The 18,574-nt window shown below is 43.7% G+C and overlaps 1 protein-coding gene across 1 annotated transcript in view; it reads left to right on the forward strand.

The window, feature by feature from the left end:
• The window catches only part of SLC13A3 (solute carrier family 13 member 3), a 76,851-nt gene that overhangs the window by 38,165 nt on the left and 20,112 nt on the right, over nt 1-18,574 (forward strand). Inside the window, exons 2-4 of the mRNA XM_088476747.1 lie at nt 4,884-5,149; nt 8,571-8,731; nt 14,728-14,794. Of these exons, the coding sequence (XP_088332873.1) occupies nt 4,884-5,149; nt 8,571-8,731; nt 14,728-14,794 (494 nt within the window). The remainder of the gene's footprint in view (nt 1-4,883; nt 5,150-8,570; nt 8,732-14,727; nt 14,795-18,574) is intronic.

The raw sequence follows: 18,574 nt of genomic DNA on the forward strand, positions 1-18,574 counted from the left end.
TGAGCTCTCCGGTGCGTTCTTTCTTTTTAAGAATGTTCCAAACAGTTGATTTGGCCACACCTAATGTTTTTGCAATCTCTCTGATGGGTTTGTTTTGATTTTCAGCCTAATGATGGCTTGCTTCACTGATAGTGATAGCTCTTTAGATCTCATATTGAGAGTTGACAGCAACCGATTCCAAATGCAAATGTCACACCTAGAATCAACTCCAGACCTTTTACCTGCTTAATTGATAATGAAATAACGAGGGAATAGCCCACACCTGTCCATGAAATAGCTTTTGAGTTGATAGTCCCATTACTTTTGGCCCCTTAAAAAGTGGGAGGCACATATTGAAACTGTTGTAATTCCTACACCGTTCATCCGATTTGGATGTAATTACCCTCAAATTAAAACTGAAAGTCTGCGGTTAAAGCACATCCTATTTGTTTCATTTCAAAACCATTGTGGTGGTGAATAGAGGCCAAAATCTGAAAATTCTGTCAATGTCCCAATATTTATGGACCTGACTGTATATAATCCTCCTGTAATGAATATGTACAGTATATGGAGCCAAGTCAACTGTGTATACATTACTAACAAATATGAACAGTACTTGTGTGCTGCCATTCGCGCTGATTGCTGCTGGTGGGCAGTGCAAGTCTTGTAGTGACACTGTCACTGTGGTGACAGAGAGGCTGATATACCTGCCGGGGTGTACGCGGCAGGAGCTAGCTGGGACAAGGAGGCAGGCCACGGATGCTGACCCGGTAACCCTTCTTTCAGCTGGGAGGGACATGGCGGCGGATCCCCGCCGGGCGGTGAGTAATACTTTGCAGTGTGCCGCGCGCAGGCTGGCGGCTGCATACAACACAGTCTCTTTCTCCGAGAGAGCACCAACAGCAGCGTGGGATTGGAGGCGGGGCCGTGTGATGTCATGACGTCACGCGATACTCACGCAGTGCTCATCTGGGAGCGCTGTGAATTTATGAACGGGTGATACTGCAGGCAAAGGGGCCTGTCCATAGGTCCCTTGGGTCCCGCCGGGCCCTAGGCGAGCGCCTAGGGTGCCTAGTGGGAAATCCGGCCCTGCAGCCGGGCAGCCCTGCACTCCACCTCAAACTGTCAGAATCGCGTCCTGCCACCTGCCCAGATTCCCCCCACCCCACTTCTCATACACAGCCGCATTGTAATGTCATGACGAGACTGCGTCATGACATCACTACACAATAGCGTGGCCGCACATCAAACCACCCACCGAGCATGGCGCTTTCTGGGAGGTGCTGCTGCTGGGTGAGCTGCGCTCAGCCAGACCGGCCCATGTGGCCATCGGCCCTTCTAAGATTTGCCAGAAGTGCCAGATCCCCAGTCCAGCCCTTTGTATATGTATTCCAACTGCTAGCATTCACTGTTCAACACAAAATCATTATAGTCAGTAATAGTTACTAGACCTTAGTTAATGTAACCCTATGGCAGGTTGGGTTACTCTTTCTTAATATCCCCCGGAAGAACCTGTGTAGATATTAGAGATGTGCGCCAACCCCCGTGTTTTGGTTTTGGATCCGGATTAATCTTTGTGTTTTGGCTTTGCAAAACCACCCTCACTTGCGCGAACCAGTCCGAGCAAACAGGAAGCGTACACTCGCTTCTCATAGAATGCCCAGCTGAGTGAGTGACAGGAGAAGCAGTTTGTGGTTGGTGAAAGGGGTTGGTCTATGCAAAAGGGGGAGTGGAGGTGCGAATGCAGGCGTGGATGAGCATCTCAATGCCGTTTCAGAGGCATGCATAATTAAGACGCTGGCTGAATTCTACACTGTAGTGCTCGCAGTGCTTGCGGTAGGGTATGGTTAACCACAAGCACTGCGTTCGCTTCTGATGGTACCCGCTGGTACTGATGGTTGCATACACTTCCTGGAGATGACATGCGCAAGTTGGCATCTTAAGACAAGCTGGTGGGCGTCTGCATACACAGAGCGATCACACGCCAAGGCATAGGACCTCATTCAGAGTCGGTCGCAAGCGCCGATGCGCTCGTAACCGACTCGATGGTTAGTCCTCTCTCGCTCCAGAGCTCATTACCAAAGGGGCGGCTGTCGATGTTGATCGATAACTCGCCCCGTTGGGTAGGCGGTCCGGGGGGATGGTTTGCAAAACGGAGGTGTTCCTTAACGAATGCCTACTGTTTTGTGGGCGGCCGCACTGACATCATCAGTGATGTCAGTGGGGAGTTTCCAACTCAAACAGAGCAGGAAGCTCCCTGGGGCTTACGAGTGCCGAGACCCAACCTTAGGGTCTCGTCGTAAGCCCCGATGGCCGCGATGGTGATCACCATCGCGACCATCAACCTGGTCGGTCATTAAGCTGTGGGCGGTAACCCACAGCTTAGCGATCGTCAAGGAGGCGGTCGTTCAGGTTGCAAGAGGCCGCCTTGATTCAGAGCGACCGCTTGCATCTCACGACCGCCTCTGAATGAGGCGGTCGTGAGATGCAAGTGCGTGTGCTTATGCCTTGCCATGCGATCGTCTACCTTGCTGTCACATAGCCTAATCTGCATACACATCTAGCGAGTGGGTCTGAATCGAGCCACTAGGTTCAAAGTGATTCCGAACTTGGACTCGGTTCGACTCGGAACCCCTAAATTCGGTTGTTGTCAGTTCTCTGAGACCGGACCTGCACATCTCTAGTAGATATATAACAAAAGAAAAGACCAATTTCTGGGTTTCAATCCCAAAAGGAAACTTTGGCAATTCTTAGTAAGTAGCACAGATTTCAAAGGAGACACACATATATAATTAATTATTGATGACTGCAATAACTGGTGCACAAATAGCTGGTATGTCCCATGTATTAAATGTTGATATGTCATATCCTATTGAATTGGAAAAATAGGTACAGGTTGAGTCTCCCATATCCAAATATTCTGAAATACGGAATATACCGAAATACGGAATAATTTTGCCATGACTGAGATAATGAAACCTTTGCTTTTTGATGGTTCCATGTCCACAAACTTTGTCTAAGGCACAAATTATTAAAAATATTGTATAAAATTACCTTCAGGCTGTGTGTATAAGGTGTATATGAAACATAAATGAATTTAATTTCTGTACACAAACTTTGCTTGAGCCACAAAATAATTGAAAACATTGTATACAATGACCTGCAGGCTGTGTGTATAAGGTGTATATAACACATAAATGCATTCTGTGTTAAGATTTGGGTCCCATTCCCAAGATATTTCATTATGATATGCAAATATTCCAAAATACAGAATATTCTGTTATCCAAAATACCCCTGGTCCCAAGCATTTTGGATATGGGAGACTCAATCTGTACCAGTGGAATTATAAAATGGAGTTTAGGCCATACAATCTGTCCTAAACTAGTGTTACAGGTATATTAAGGATATCAAGTGTAACAGACATAACAGCGGTTGTCAGCAGTACACAGAGTAACACAGAGTAAGCAGTTTATGTTACAAGAGAGGTGTTACAGGTGCTAAGACCCAGAGCCGTAGCTAGGGTAGTGCGGCTGCTGCCATTGCACAGGGCACCACAGGTCAGGGGGCGCTGTTTGGCCCTATCAAATTTCTGTTTATTATCATTCTTGATTGTAGCCTCCTCTTATTTCATCCCCAGCATCTCCTGGCCTCTCCGATCTCTTCCCTGGCTCTTCCCCATGAATCCATGGCCCTTTTTTGGGTGCATTATGTCCCTTTGAAAAATGAGGGGGTCGCCAATGCTCTTTCTGGCACAGGGCACCAAAAAGTCTAGTTACGGCTCTGCTAAGACCTTTGAGGAACATGTGCTGCACGTCCGTGCAGTACATCACACATTCAACAAGAAGGTGCAGGGGCTTGGAGTCAGGGGCGCCTAGAGGGGGGGGTCGGGTACAATTTACCCAGGCCCGGGCTTCCAGAGGGGCCCGGCGGGGGCCCGGGTGCGGCGCTGCCCCCCATCCCTCCAACTGCAGCAGCCCAGCACACAGCTTGTGCTGGGATGCAGTGGGAGATTGTGGCTGCTGCTTAGCACTCAAACCCAGGCTCCCAGCACTCTGGGCCTGATTCAGAGCCGCTCGTAAGCCCAACTGCGCATGCGTACGGATCGTAATACGCATGCGCGAACCAGTCAGTGCGGCCGAAAATTGTTTGTTCGCTAAATAGCGAATGCCTGCTATTTTCAGTGACAGGAGGAGGCGTATGTGGGTGGTAACAGGGGAAGGTGCTTGAAAACGGGGAGTGGAGATCCGAACGCAGGCATGCTTAAAGGTCAAAACGGGCGTTTTATGGGTGTGCATAATTAATACAGCAGCGTCATTGACCACGTCACTGGGTTATTTTATAGCCAGAACTGCTCGCAAAATTGTGGTAGCAAAAACCAACCACAAGAATAGCGAGCAGTTCATACCCTGGTCGATGTACTCGATTAATCTAATAAATAGCGTACATGACGTAGGATGCGAGCGGCCAGGGGGCGTATTTTTTCAAAAAACGACCGCAAGTTTTGTTCGCTCGTTCAGACATAGAGGCGTGAACAGACCGCAAAGAGCGAACGGTTCATTTGAATAGCCACCCCTATTTTCTGAACGAGCGAGCGCAAATAGCGTCCGGCTCTGAATCAGGCCCTCAGACCCATCTCCATGTGTGCATCCCCAGCCATTGACCTCACTGCACGTCACTGCCTAAAACAATGTCTTGCATATACAATTCCCCTTGCCAAGCACAATAAACACAACATTGTTGCGGCTAGTGGTCTTTTATGTGTATGTTGTCCCTTATTATCCTGATATGCCTGTGTACCTAGCAAGACCACTAATAACTATTTGTAACAAAATCATTCAAACTGTTATTCATGTCACCTGTGTATTCTACTATGATTCTAATCATTAATAACTTGTAATTTCAGGAAGGAAAATGCCTCTTTGTCGTTCTATTGATGGCTTTTTACTGGTGTACGGAAGCACTGCCTCTGGCTGTTACTGCTTTGCTCCCGATAGTACTTTTTCCATTTATGGGTATTCTACCTTCCAGTAAGGTCTGCCCGCAATACTTCCTGGATACAAACTTCCTGTTCCTTAGTGGACTGATCATGGCTGCTGCAATTGAGGAGTGGAATCTGCACAGGAGAATTGCACTAAAGGTCCTATTGTTGGTGGGAGTCCAGCCTGCAAGGTTTATTTCTTTTTTTCATTTTAGCATTTGCTGATTTTTGAATCTTATATTTTTGTTCTTTATTCTTTAGAAATCAAACTATGACAATTGAGGGGCTTCTGCAGAATTGGATGTATATGTGTTCTGTGGCTTTTTTCCCTTAGCAAAATGCCTCACACTGTGCAAGTGCACACAATACATTAGCATTTAAAACACCTTGTATGAAGGGGACTGAGACTGGCATGGGGAAGCAAGTTGCTGTGGCTGATTAAGAATCTATGTGGAGCTGGTGCAAGATTTGTGCTGCTGCTGATGATCACGAACAGCACGGATCTTTCATAAGCTAAAAATAAAAATATATACAGTATATAAAAATGTTTTTAAAAATGGCTATCCCCACCACCACAAAAAGTACAACCACTAGTGCTGCAGGCCTGTCATATTAGCTGCAAAATGAGGGGCCAAAAAAAGTGGGTCCTCCCAGGGGCGTCACGAGAGGTATGGGGGCCCCATAGCAAAATTTCCTCAGGGGCCCCCATAGGTCTACCTATACAGTGCCCCTGTAGTTCTGCTTATTATGCAATACCCCCTGTAGTTGTGCCCCTTATTCAGTGGCCATTATACAATGCCCCCTTTGGTTTGCCCATTATGCAGTGCCCCCAATAGTTGTGCCCATTATGCAGTGCCCCCTGTAGTTGTGCCCATTATACAATGCCCCCTGTAGTTGTGCCCATTATGTAATGCCCCTTGTATTAGAGCCCCTTATGCAGTGCCCATTATGCAGTACCCCGTATGTTGTGCCCCCAGTAATGCCCCTAATACAGTGACCCCAGTAATGCCCCTAATGCAGTGCTGCAGTAATGTCCCTAATAGTGCCCCTTATGCTGTGCCCTCAGTAATGTCCCTAGTACTGGCCCTTATGCTGTGGCCCCCATCACCTGTGCAGTACTTACCTATCTCCACGCTCCAGTCCACGACATCAGCTCCCCGCGTAGACTCTGCCACTGACTGGATCTGACTAGATTCAGCAGCAGGCGCAGGCTCCTCTTATCGTGGGGGACGAGGGTGAAATCATGACGTCACCTGCGCACTGCATCACTGGGAATGCTGGCCTCTGAAGCGATCAGATGTGTCTTTAGTCTCTAATCGCTACAGAGACCAGTGTTCCCAGTTGCACCAGCAACTTGGCCGGCCGTGCTACAGAGGGACGCTTGCTGGGCTGGCGGGCCCCCTAAGCTGCTGGGCCCCATAGCAAGCGTACCCCCTGCATCCTCTATAGTTACGCCACTGGGTCCTCCCAAATTTACTACTACAAGCCCTATGCTTTGCCAGTCAGTTGCCTACTTTTCCTAAACATCTAGGAGATTCCCAAATTAGACTCCCCCAAAAAGTAGGCTCTTTGCTGTGATGATACAATTACACCATGACACCTTACCCACTTACACAAGGGGTAAATTTACTAAGAATCATGTTTGAATTCTAAACGTAATTGCTGGACATCGTTGGAACATTTAATGATCAAAAATACAAATGTATTAATTAGTGAATTTGGCTGACTATTTACATCCGATGGTGGTACTCAGCGATTTCTGTCGAGTGTGTGACCAGTCGATTTGCTCCATTTTGCTGACAAATCAAAGCATGAATCCACAGACACAATAGCAGGGAGACATACAGCGTAGGGTCGCCCTGCCAGCCCCAAACTAATACAGTGCTACAGCGAGCGCTACCTGAGATCTAACAGTTCCCACATGGGTCACTGCACTAGGCAGTGGTGAAGTGCTGATTGGCTAAGAGTTGAACATTCTCAGAATGTTTTTTTCCCGATTTTCCAATACCAGACCAGACTCAGAGGCCCGGGGCTAGTTATGCTTTTTTTGGGGGGCTTCAGTGCTTTGGACAAATAAGCTGCACACAGGAAGGTTTATTAATTTTATGCATTGTGCTGTGATTTCGGTGTGATTTTCATTGATCTGACAAACACGATTCTTAATAAATCTGTGATTTATATTTGTGTCCATGTAAGTGATACTATGTTTGGAGTGTTTGGTTTGATGGTGTATTGAGCCGAATTGATACTGTAGGTTAAGTTGTGACTCATTTGTGATATGCTGTCGAATTGCCCCTTATTAAATCTCCAATTTGCAAAATCACACCCAAATCATACAAAAACACCAAATCAACCAAAATTGAACCTTAGTAAATGTACCCCTAAGTGTTAAAATAAATCACAATAGTCATTCCCAATGTGTTTACCTGCAGTAATCACAAGAAATACAAGCATTGTTGTGTAAAGTAGTACTAAAAAAATTGGTTGGAAGTTAGTATAATTCAAAAAAGGTGAGTGATCATATTTATACTTTCTTTGTAATTTAAAGGATTTACTGTTACCTTATTTTGCAACAGTGCCAAATGAAAAAAAATCAGGGTTAATTGTCACCCTAATCTGACCAAGTCACTCCCCAATCCGCCAAACCACAATGTACATTCACTGTAGCCACACCATTTTTTCTACACAAAACTATGGGGGAGATTTATCAAACCTTGGATATAGATAAAGTACCAACCAATCAGTTCCTGTCATTTTTCAAACACAGCCTGTAAAATGGCAGTTATAAGCTGATTGGTTGGCACTTTGGTGGAGATGTACTAAGCCTTGAAGTGAGATAAAGTACGAACCAATCAACTCCTAACTGTCATTGTACAGATGTGTTTAAATAATGACAGTTAGGAATTAATTGGTTGGTGCTTTATCTCTCTCCACTTTATCTCTGTCCAAACTTTGAAAAATCTCCCCCAATGTCTTTTCCTTGAAAAACAGGACTGGAGATCAGCTGACCCCATGATTCCTATTCCTACTTTAGTAGCTGTGAAACTTAGCTAATGTGCATGCGTGAACTGGGGTTCACACATGCACAATAACCAAGGAGCCAAACTGGGGCGGACCCTAGGAAGGTGCGCGGTGCAGGAACAAACACCATCTAAAGATGGCGAAGGTTCCTGCTGTCAAGCTCTGAAAAGTTAGTATTTCTGAGATGAATTTAGGTCCCCATGCTACTGTATGGGGACAAACGGGACAGATCGGGCGTGAAAGTTAAGCAAGAGATATTTCCTGCATTACATTTATAATGAATAAGAGATGATGATTAGACCACGTAATTGCCTATTTTTGCAGTATTCCATTAAACAATGTCAATGTATTTGTTCTAGAACATGATTGGGAAGCCATTGCAATTCTTATTGTTACATGTCTACTACAATATTGCATGCTGAGAAGGTATCTTCTTTCCCAGAAGTCATGAATCAAACTCTGTCTTATTTGAGTGATATGACACGTGATGTGATATGTACAATGAAAACAAGACTTCATAAAAAAAAAAAAAATTGAGTAATGAAATTCTTTGTCACTCATTATTGAAAGAATACACTTCCTATCTGTCAGGCTCATACTGGGGATGATGATGACAACGGCCTTCCTGTCTATGTGGCTGAGTAACACTGCTTCTACTGCCATGATGCTCCCCATTGCAAATGCCATTCTAACAAGTCTGTTTGGAGAACAATGTAGTGAAGATAAAGGAATGAAGAGTGACAGCAGCTCAGGTAATGCTAAATTGATAGACAGACAGGACTGGATTGGTAGTGTACCTTAAATAATCAAAGATGTTTATTATTATTGGCCTTGGAACAAAGCAGCAGATGGATGTATTTGGCACGAAGACGCAATTCCAGTTAGGATATTGGCTAATCACATGATCCTCATGACCAATCCTGGGATGTCCACTTTGGCCATACTTTAAATGGACGTACAAAAGCAGTATTACATTTGTAGGCTGCCCCCTTCAGTCAAAATTAATTAACCTCGATTCCCCTTGTGGTCATCTATGCAAAGGAAGATTCTTTTTCTTCAGGCTTCAGAACAGATAACATCAAATTACATAGTCCCAGCGCCAGCATGTGGCACCAGTCTCCGGCCCCAGCCGACTACCCTCTCTCCCAGTCACTTTCGCAGAACTTAGCAAAGTCCCACATGTTTTCCTTACATAAATCCAGCTAACTCTTGTGGGATGTTTTCTGTATTTGCGTTCAGATTTCATGTCTCACTTGCATTATTTTACATTTTGATGTATTCAGTTTAAGATTCTACACTTAATTAATTTCCCTATTTTCTCAAAATCACTACATATTAGTTTTACCTTTTCTGGAATATTAACCCTGTAACAGATCTTTGTATCATCTGCTAAAGGTTATACTACCACAAATGAATTTTGTGTTTCAGGGTCTATGGGCTCTATTTATTAACATTATTTTTACTAAAATAAAGTGAAAAAGGGTGTTTTCACACCCTTTTCACATTATTTTAGTATCACCTATAGTTATTACAGGGTAATTGGAGTAGAATTCGTAAAATTCTACTCCAACCCCTAAGTATCACTTATTTTTAGTAAAGCAGATCGCATTTCCCATAATTGTAATGGGAAATGTGATCCGACCAGAGTTACTAAAAATGAAATGTGAAAAAATATCAGGGAAAGCCCTGTGATAATAACGCCACCTGGAGGTGGTGTTATCCAGGGTCTCCCCGGTTACCGGACTCCTGCTCCGCTCTAACGGGGAGAGCAGAGCCTGGAGTCGGTCCCAGTAATCAGCTGTGTGGTCTAAACAGACCGCAAGCTGATTACTGTAAAAAAAAAAAAAAAAATTGGTAAAAAAAAAAATGTACTTGCCTGACTCCAAGGACTGGTGATTGGGCCTCCGGTGATGACTCCCCTCCGGTCAGCTGGTCTCCCATAGTGCACTGCTACCCGGTCATCAGGTGATCGGGTCCCAGTGCAGTATTTTTTGCGAAAATAACGTGATAAGGCTCCGAAGGGAATTCGCAGGGACAGAGCTTTATCGCAAGCTCTGTCCCTGCAAGGGATTTGTAGTGAATCCCTGTGATATTGCCTGAATTCGCAATGCGAATTCAGTCGTTAATATATCACTCCACTATCTGCATTCAATATGCGGATTGTAGTAAATAGAGCCCTAAATCACACATTTACTTGGAGATGATATTTTGACATCATTTAAATTTTTTTTTATAAAGATCTGTTCGTATATGTGTGATTTAAACCCCGAAACACAATATGGACTAAAAATCGACCAAACGTGGAACAAAAATCGGGTAAAATCAACTTTTAGTAAATATACTCCCAAGAGATGCTTCCAGAACTAATTTGTCAAAGCAGCTGTAAAGTAAATATACAATTCTAGATAATTCTCAAACGTTCCATATTGATGAGTGGCAGGTACTAAGTAATAATAATGGTCTAAATAAAATATAAGGAAATATGTTCAAGTCTCATAAACATGTTCAATTATTAAAAAATAAAGTCATGTTGAGGTTTTGAGACACGTAAATTCCAACCATGATCCCATCTACTTTTCTTCCCTTTGTTGTTAACAGACAACCTGAAATACTTATATTGTAGTCAGGGCTGTAACTAGCTATCGGCACAGTGCTCTGTGGGCAGCAACACCGACCTTCCACAGTCCCTGTATGTGGCTAGCATGTTGCCTGGAATGGCACACTGCAGCCAGAATCACAGATGCAGTGCTGCTTGGAGCGTCCTCTGGAGGCTCCAATTGGAGACTGCGGCCATAATAGCCCGCAGACCATCCCCATCACTGTAGTTCCGGTCACTTGTGGGCCCTGCCCCCGTGGTATGATGTTATGCGCTGATGGGGCGTGGCCAGCACCGGGCGCCGTAACTCGCTGCTTGTAGTCTAATAATCTAGTCTATACCCTAGAATAGACTTGTGACTGCCTCTCCTTTTCTGTCCCCACATACATAAGTGGGGCACATCTCTTACCTGTCCTGGAATCAGAGGAGCAACTAGGGTTCATGGTACTCAGGGCAAATAAAAAAATGTTGATCTTTCTAGACTGATCTTTAAAATACTGGCTGAATACTTATATTGGTGCTCAGATAAACATACAGTGGAAGCACACATTTTTAGGAAATGTTAAAGCAAGGCAAAACATCTAAATGGCACCATGTGCTCATGCACATTATATGGTTATGTAATAGAAATTTAAGTGAATCGTTGGGGGTCTGGGGGTTCGCCTGAAGGGTACAGGCCTTGGACCTGTTTTCTGCTCTGTTTGGGCATAGCGGCACTGACCTCTTAGGGTAGGGATGGCCATCGGTGGGTTAACCAGTGATGGTGAAAAAGTTAATCTTATATATGTATATAACCACCTCCGAGTCACAGCAAAACAGTCAGTCTTCAAATGAGAATAAATCCAAAATGGCTTCTGGCCAGAAGCTGAATGTACCGAAACATCAGATTTGCGCTTCCATTACACTCTGTTCGTTTTAGGATTAGTTGCAACATTTTATACCACTCACATTAACATAATTTAGTATACAGACAAAGAAACTAGCACTACACATGCTTCAAATTTCGGTTTATCAATTTCAAATAAACATACTTTATGTTAATAATATTAAGCATAATATATTGTCACTAGATGGCAGTATTATACTGAGTAAAAATAACTTCATCTCTTAGCATGTAAAGAGTTAACATTTTATCATAAGGGTATGCAAGACCTTCATAACGATACATAGTATAAAATATAACTGTGAATATGGTATGCAGTTGGTAAGCCGGCGGACCTAATCCCAACAGCCGGCTTCCCGACTGCTTTATCCCGGCGAGGGTTAAATGACAGGCGTCTAAATCTAGACGCCTGTCATTTTACTGACGCCGGGAGACCGGCGCCCGGCATCCCGATCGAAGGGATGCCGAGCGTGGACAATCGCGCGGGGGGGAGGGTTAGGTTTAGGGCTCCCGAGGGGCACTTAGGGTTAGGCACCCCTCCGGGAGGTTAGGGTTAGGCTAGGGGAAGGGGGGGTTAGGCACCCCCGGGGGGGACTCAGGGTTAGGCACCCCCCGGGGGACTTAGGTTTAGGTGGCGGGGAAGGGTTAGGGTTAGGCACTTAGAGGGGGGATTAGAGTTAGGCACTGGAGGGGAAGGTTAGGGTTAGGCACCCCTAAGGATGGTTAGGGGGGGGGGATTAGGTTAGTGAATACTTACCTTAGGGACGATCAGGATTTTCACCCATGTCGGGAAGCCGCTGCCGGGATTTCAGTCATACCGATTCCGTGAATACAATAGGTTTTGTATTCTCTCTTATACATCTTATCTCCCTGCAATACTTTCACATGTCCACATTACTCTTCCAAGGACAAGTTCCCAGCTAACATCCCTCTTTGAGCAATTCCTGTGTATTTTATTCAAATTGAAGACACATACAAACAAAATGGCGTTTCAAACAACATCTTGTTTTCCTGCCTTTATCAATGGTACCATTGGTGGTTAACTTCAATGGTATGAAACCATTGACAGGGGAACCATCAATGCTTTCACCCACTGATGGTCATCCCTGCTCTATTACTCACTGGGCAGCAGGCCAAACAGAGGTAGGTAGGGGCTTCACGGGTTTGGCTGGGGAGGCCAGAGCTTGGCTTCGTGTTCCGGTGCAAAGTACAAAAAAAGAATCAGGCCCTGTGTCACTTAAATCGGGAAAGGCAAGATATATGCCACTATATAGCCAATGATTTCAGTCTCACCCTCTGGTACAAGGAGATTTTCCAGAATATTGTGCGCTGAGCGGATTATTATAACTCTCTAGTTGTTGCACACGGCTTCGCCCATAATGAAATCGCTTATGCCAACATTTATTTTATTTGAGGTATTCTAGTTGTATTGCTTTGCCTGTCGCAGGAGTGGCCCACGTGACCAACAGTGCTATATAGGGAATCGGTATGTAATGCTGTCTGTCGGGATGCTCCTGTAAAAATATCTACAGCCGCGTCCCGACAGGGGTCGGGTAAGTGTACTTACCCGACCCCCTTCTTCCCCTAACTCTAACCCTCTCTTTTTGTAGCCTAACCCTAACCATCCCCACCCCACACCCTAACCCTCCCCATTAGTGCCTAAACCTAAGTAAACCCCCTTCGTGCCTAAACCTAGCCCTCCCCCCTTAGTGCCAAACCCTAACCCCCCCAGTGGTGCCTAACCCTAACTTCCCCTCCCCAAAACCTAACCACAACCCCACTATGCTGCCTAAACCTAACCCTCTACCCCCCCATGGCTAACAGCTAAGGGCGCCCTGGACTTACCTCGTTCAGGCTAGTATCCTTCTGGATTCTGGCATCGGGATTAAGATAGGCGTCGGTGTTTAACGCCTATCTTAAGTCCCTTGTCAGGCTTCCCCCGTCAGGATTTAGACCTGCGACATCGCGACCGCCAGTCTGCTAACTACATCTCTTATACAGACTGGTGGCAGCAGCACCTTCACCCACCACTCACACCAATGTCACTGTGTGCCCTGTGCACAGATTGCTACGTAGCCTATCCTATTCAAGTGAATGCGGGCTCAAAGCACCTCTACCTCCATCTCTTACCAGCCGCGGGCATGGTGACAGACCTATCTCTTGCATTGATGATGTCAATAAATTTTAATTTTGTTATTGCTCAGCTTTACCTTGATGGAGTTTTCATGATAATCGGTTCAGTAATTTTTGCCCCAACTTGGAGCAAACAGACAGACTAAACATTCTTATTATATTAGTACAGATTAATAAAATTGACTGGAGGGTTTTAAAAGAAGATAAGGGCATTATATGAAGCAAATAACAAATGGCTTTGTCGATAAGCTAAATTGGCGAAACAGACACAACTTTTTAGAATCTAGGAAAGTCCTGATAGATGAATATTACTTTACTGTCATCTCTTAATATTAGACAAATATAAAGTAGAGATGTGCGGTTCGGTTCTCCAGAAATCCTGAGGAGATCTGGGTAAATCCGAGTCATGGTTCTGATCTTTTTGCAGTTCTGAATTCGGTTTTTAAATCTGAATTTTGGGTTTTGGATTGCATAAATTACATGATTTTAGCTGTTTTTAAAACTTTTTTTTCTATTTTTTTTTTTTTAAATTCAGATCCAAAACCAAAACCAAAACACTTGAGGGTGGTTTTGCAAAACCAAATCCAGATCCAAAATCTTGAAGGAGATAAAGATCCAAAACCAAAACACGGGGATCGGTGCACATGCCTAATAAATAATAATAATAATAATAATAATAATAATAATAATAATAATAATAATAAAGGCAAATAAAAAATAAGGTTTAATGTGCCTTTAAAGAGGTTTGAGATGAGCTACCTACAACAATAACATAATAGATGTAAAAAATACTTTAAAATACTGGTTGATTGGTACTATAGAATGTAAGCTCTCACGAGCAAGGCCCTCTACCTTCTGTTGCTTTCCCTTACTTTACTTTCATCTACTTCTTACTAGCCCCTAGGGCACCTAATACTTGTTTGCTTACACTCTGCTGCTTATCTGGGTGTTATGGTCGTAACATGTAATGTAGCAATGTATATTATCCATCCATTTACTTGTCCTACATTGTATTGTACTGTAAGTTGCTGGTCAACCTATTTGTTTATGTACTTTGTAAGGCGCTGCGGAACACTTTTGGCGCCATATAAATAAAGGATAATTATACCAATCTAATACAATAATTTTACTTTCAGCTACCATGCAAGAGAATGGCTTACACCCTGTGCTTACAGAACTGCAGATGCTCACTAGTAATGAAAGGTAAGTTCAGTGTTTAATTAACATTTCATTACAAGAATTCAATAGGAACAAATAGTAGTAAAGTAATATAAACAAACAAAAATGTATGGTGTAATCTTATATATAAAATTCATTGGTCTGATTGTTTGTGTGTTTGTTAGTCGTCCGGTTATGCATTTGGACACCCTTACACCGATTGGAATGAAACCAATGCGGGATAGTCCATTTGGATCCTGGGCAAGCTTTAGGAGGGTTAGGGTCCCAGTCGGACCTCCCTTTAGTGTACGCTGGGCAGAACTTTGACCCGGGGAGCCTGTTCTGGGCCTTCCACTGCATGGAATTGGATGAAAACTTCATAAAGTGGTAACATTGGATCCCATAAGACATACCAGGAGGTTGAGATCCTGGTCAGACCTCCCGTTGGTGTATGCTGGGTAGAATTATGACAGAGGAGTGGCAATTGGTCTGGGATACCTAATAAAGTGGTTGGGGTCCTGGTCAGACATCACGGCGGAGGGCGCTGGGGAGAACTTTGACCAATGGAGCCTGTTCTGGGCTTGACACTGGATTAATTTGGATGACATCACATAATTTGGGCAAAAACTTCACAGGGTGGTAACATTGGATCCCAGAAGACATGCTAGGAGGTCCCGGTTGGAACTCCCTTTGGTGTACACTGGGCAGAACTTTGACCCGGGGAGCCTGTGCTGGACCTTCCACTGGATGCATTTGGATGAAAACTTCACAGAGGGGTGGCAATTGGTCTGGGATGCCTAATTGAGTGGTAGGATGACATCACATAATAAAACTTAGTAACTTGAAGATTTAAACCCGGGTATCGCCGGATACTTCAGCTACTAAAATATAAAATTATAGCAAACTGGCTAGGGAAGCACTGGTATATAGTACAAAGTTATCAGCACGTGTTGCATCTCACTAAGGGGCCCATTTATTAGTAAGCGGGTTTTTGACCCGATAATTATAATAACAGATGGCATTAGCTTCCAGAGCTTGGTAAACTTGGCAAGAAATTGGGGGCTGCTTTTGCATTTGAGGGATGAGGGCACGCAGCAATCAGTATTACAATGTGCAAGGACTCTAACAGATGGTGTCTCACTCCTTGAACAATCTGCAGCACAGATGTACTCAATGGAAGGACTTTGTAGAGGCATTTGCATAAATTCGCAGATGGACAAACGCCAATAGACACTGCTGCATGCGCTTCTGCATTTGACACAGAATCAGGCCTTTAATATTTATGGGTAACCCCCAGATAGATATCCTGCAAATATTAATTTTAAGAAAACATAATAAAAATTTTAGCAATAACATTGTTCTTTTAAACCAGTTTTCAATTTAGTTTATTGGTTTTCCTATTTTAGTATAAGTAAGTTTTGAATTATACCGTGGTACAATTTCAGCAGAGATTTTTAAGGTTGAGGGTTTTAAAAATTGTTTAATGTTCTACAGTTATCAGCAAATATTCTACTAACCCAGAAGGTGAGAAGCTGAGATTAGAGTTTTGTTCCCCCCTTCATAGTTGCCTACTTCTGAAAAGCATTTCAGGGAGATTATAAAAGCAACATCTATGAGCGTGGCTTTAAAGTGAATGTGTACTGCTATATTTGAGGGGTGTGCTATAAATTGACTTTCATCCAAATGTAAACGAACCCCAAAGCAGTTAGGTAATATCTACATGTTAATGGAAACACAGATACTTTTCAGATCCCATTTGAATATATATATCTCTGTTTTATTGTATATAACAGCTACATAATGGGGTTAAGGTGCAATCAGGGAGACTACTAGACTCTTCAGGGAGTCAGGGAGATTGCTACTATTCCAGGGAGCCTCCCTGACAATCAGGGACACTTGGCAAGTATGGTCCCCTTTAGTGTTTTCTCAGTGGGTGCTAAGAGTGGATACTGCATGGATGGGCCTAGGGTTCTATGTAATCTGTACATTTGATTATTTTGCTTGACAGCGAGAAAATTTATGTATTTCTATGATCTGTCCTGAAAGTATGCCTTGCAGAGATTAAAGGGGAATGTATAATAAACGTTAATAACTGCTTAAACAAAACAGTCTTTGGGTTGAAATGGCTCTCAGACATGGAGATTATGTATTATGTTGATGCCATAAAGTCAGTTGTAAAAATGTTAAAGTGACATATAATGTTTTAGTACGAACAAGCAATAAGATTACAAAGGAGGAGATGTATCAAGCCTTGGAGAGAGATAAACTACAAACCAATCAGCTCCTAACTGTCATTTTTCAAACACAGCCTGTAATATGACAGTTAGGAGCTGATTGGTTGGTACTTTATCTCTTTCCACTTTATCTCTTTCCAAGGTTTGACACCTCTCCCCCAAAGTGTTTTAGGTAGGGATGTACAATTTGAGCCTTGTTCTGAGTTACATGCAGTCTGAATGCAGCCACATCTAGTCAGCTTTGGAAAACTGCACATGTACGGTAGTGCATATATACATCTGCGTATCTCTGGGTAATCTGAATGGATCTTGGATGTTGCACTCCCTCCATGAAATGTCAACTGAGCGGCAACTGGGCGTTTGCATGGAAGAAAACTGTCACTTGGACGTATCTTGGATGTGTAGAGTCATGTGAATGCCGAGAGTAGGCCTGTCTCAGTCATACCTCTTGCACCTAGTCAGTGTAAGTGCCGATAATAATGATGCAGCCGTATTCGGACCTGCGAGTAACTCAGAGTCAGGCCCTTTGTAGCCTAGCTGGATACAGGACTGAATGGATGCAAAGACAAAAGAGACAGCTGACTTGGGTGGAAATAGAAATAGACTTGGGGTCCAGCACAACTGAGCACACCCTATTTGTCTCCATCTGTAAATTCTCTCTTTCATGTCTTCACATATTCATTTGTGGTTGTTAGGGCCCACAGCAGATGAAATGGTTGCCAGTTGCCACACAACATTAGTTGGCAGTATATCTGGCTGCCAGTGCTCAAAACTTTTTAATATTAAGGCAGCTTAATATACAAAATTTGTCTTCTGCTACAGTATGTCACGTTTTCTCTTGATTGGGGAGATGTATCAAACCTTGGAGAGAGATAAAGTCCCAATCAATTAGCTTCTAACTACCATTTTACAGGCTGTGTTTGAAAAATGACAGAAGGTGACTGGCTGGCACTTTATCTCTCTCCATTTTATCTCTCTTCAAGGTTTGATACATCTCACCATATCTCACTTCAAATTTTCAGCCTGAGTCTTGTTTAGATATAGAAACACATTTGTGTTTTGTTTTACTAAATAGAGAAAACTAGGGGTCAATTGACCACCAATTGCTGACATAGGGCTGGATGTACTAAGCATCGCATCTGCAATGCGGTACATCCCGCCTGTCTTCGGGTACATACCGCAGTTCATAACCGTGGTATGTACCTAGAATATCGCAAAGGACAACTCTCCCGATAAGAGCTGTCCTTTGGAATGCCCCCGGAGAGAGGGAGGGACTTCCGGGTTTAACACCTAGAAGTACCTTTGGCAGAAGGACGCCGGCCATGGGGGGTGATGGGAGGGATCCGATCGGGTCCCGATAAGAAGCCCATAATCTTCTACTGGGTAACGCCACCTGAAGATGTCGTTACGTTACCCATCGAGACTTTGCATATATTGGGAATGCGGCAAAAAACCCAGAAAATTGCATTTTCTGGAGTTTTGCCACATTTTCCGTTTAGAACATCCCGCCCATAACCTTAGAGTGGTGTAAACAGGGAATGTCCACACAGGAAAAAATGTTTTGATTTTATAGCATTGTTTTTATTATTTC

The sequence above is a fragment of the Taudactylus pleione genome, unplaced genomic scaffold (assembly GCF_031769625.1).
Source record: "Taudactylus pleione unplaced genomic scaffold, aTauple2 ptg000192l, whole genome shotgun sequence".
Lineage (NCBI taxonomy): Eukaryota > Metazoa > Chordata > Amphibia > Anura > Myobatrachidae > Taudactylus > Taudactylus pleione.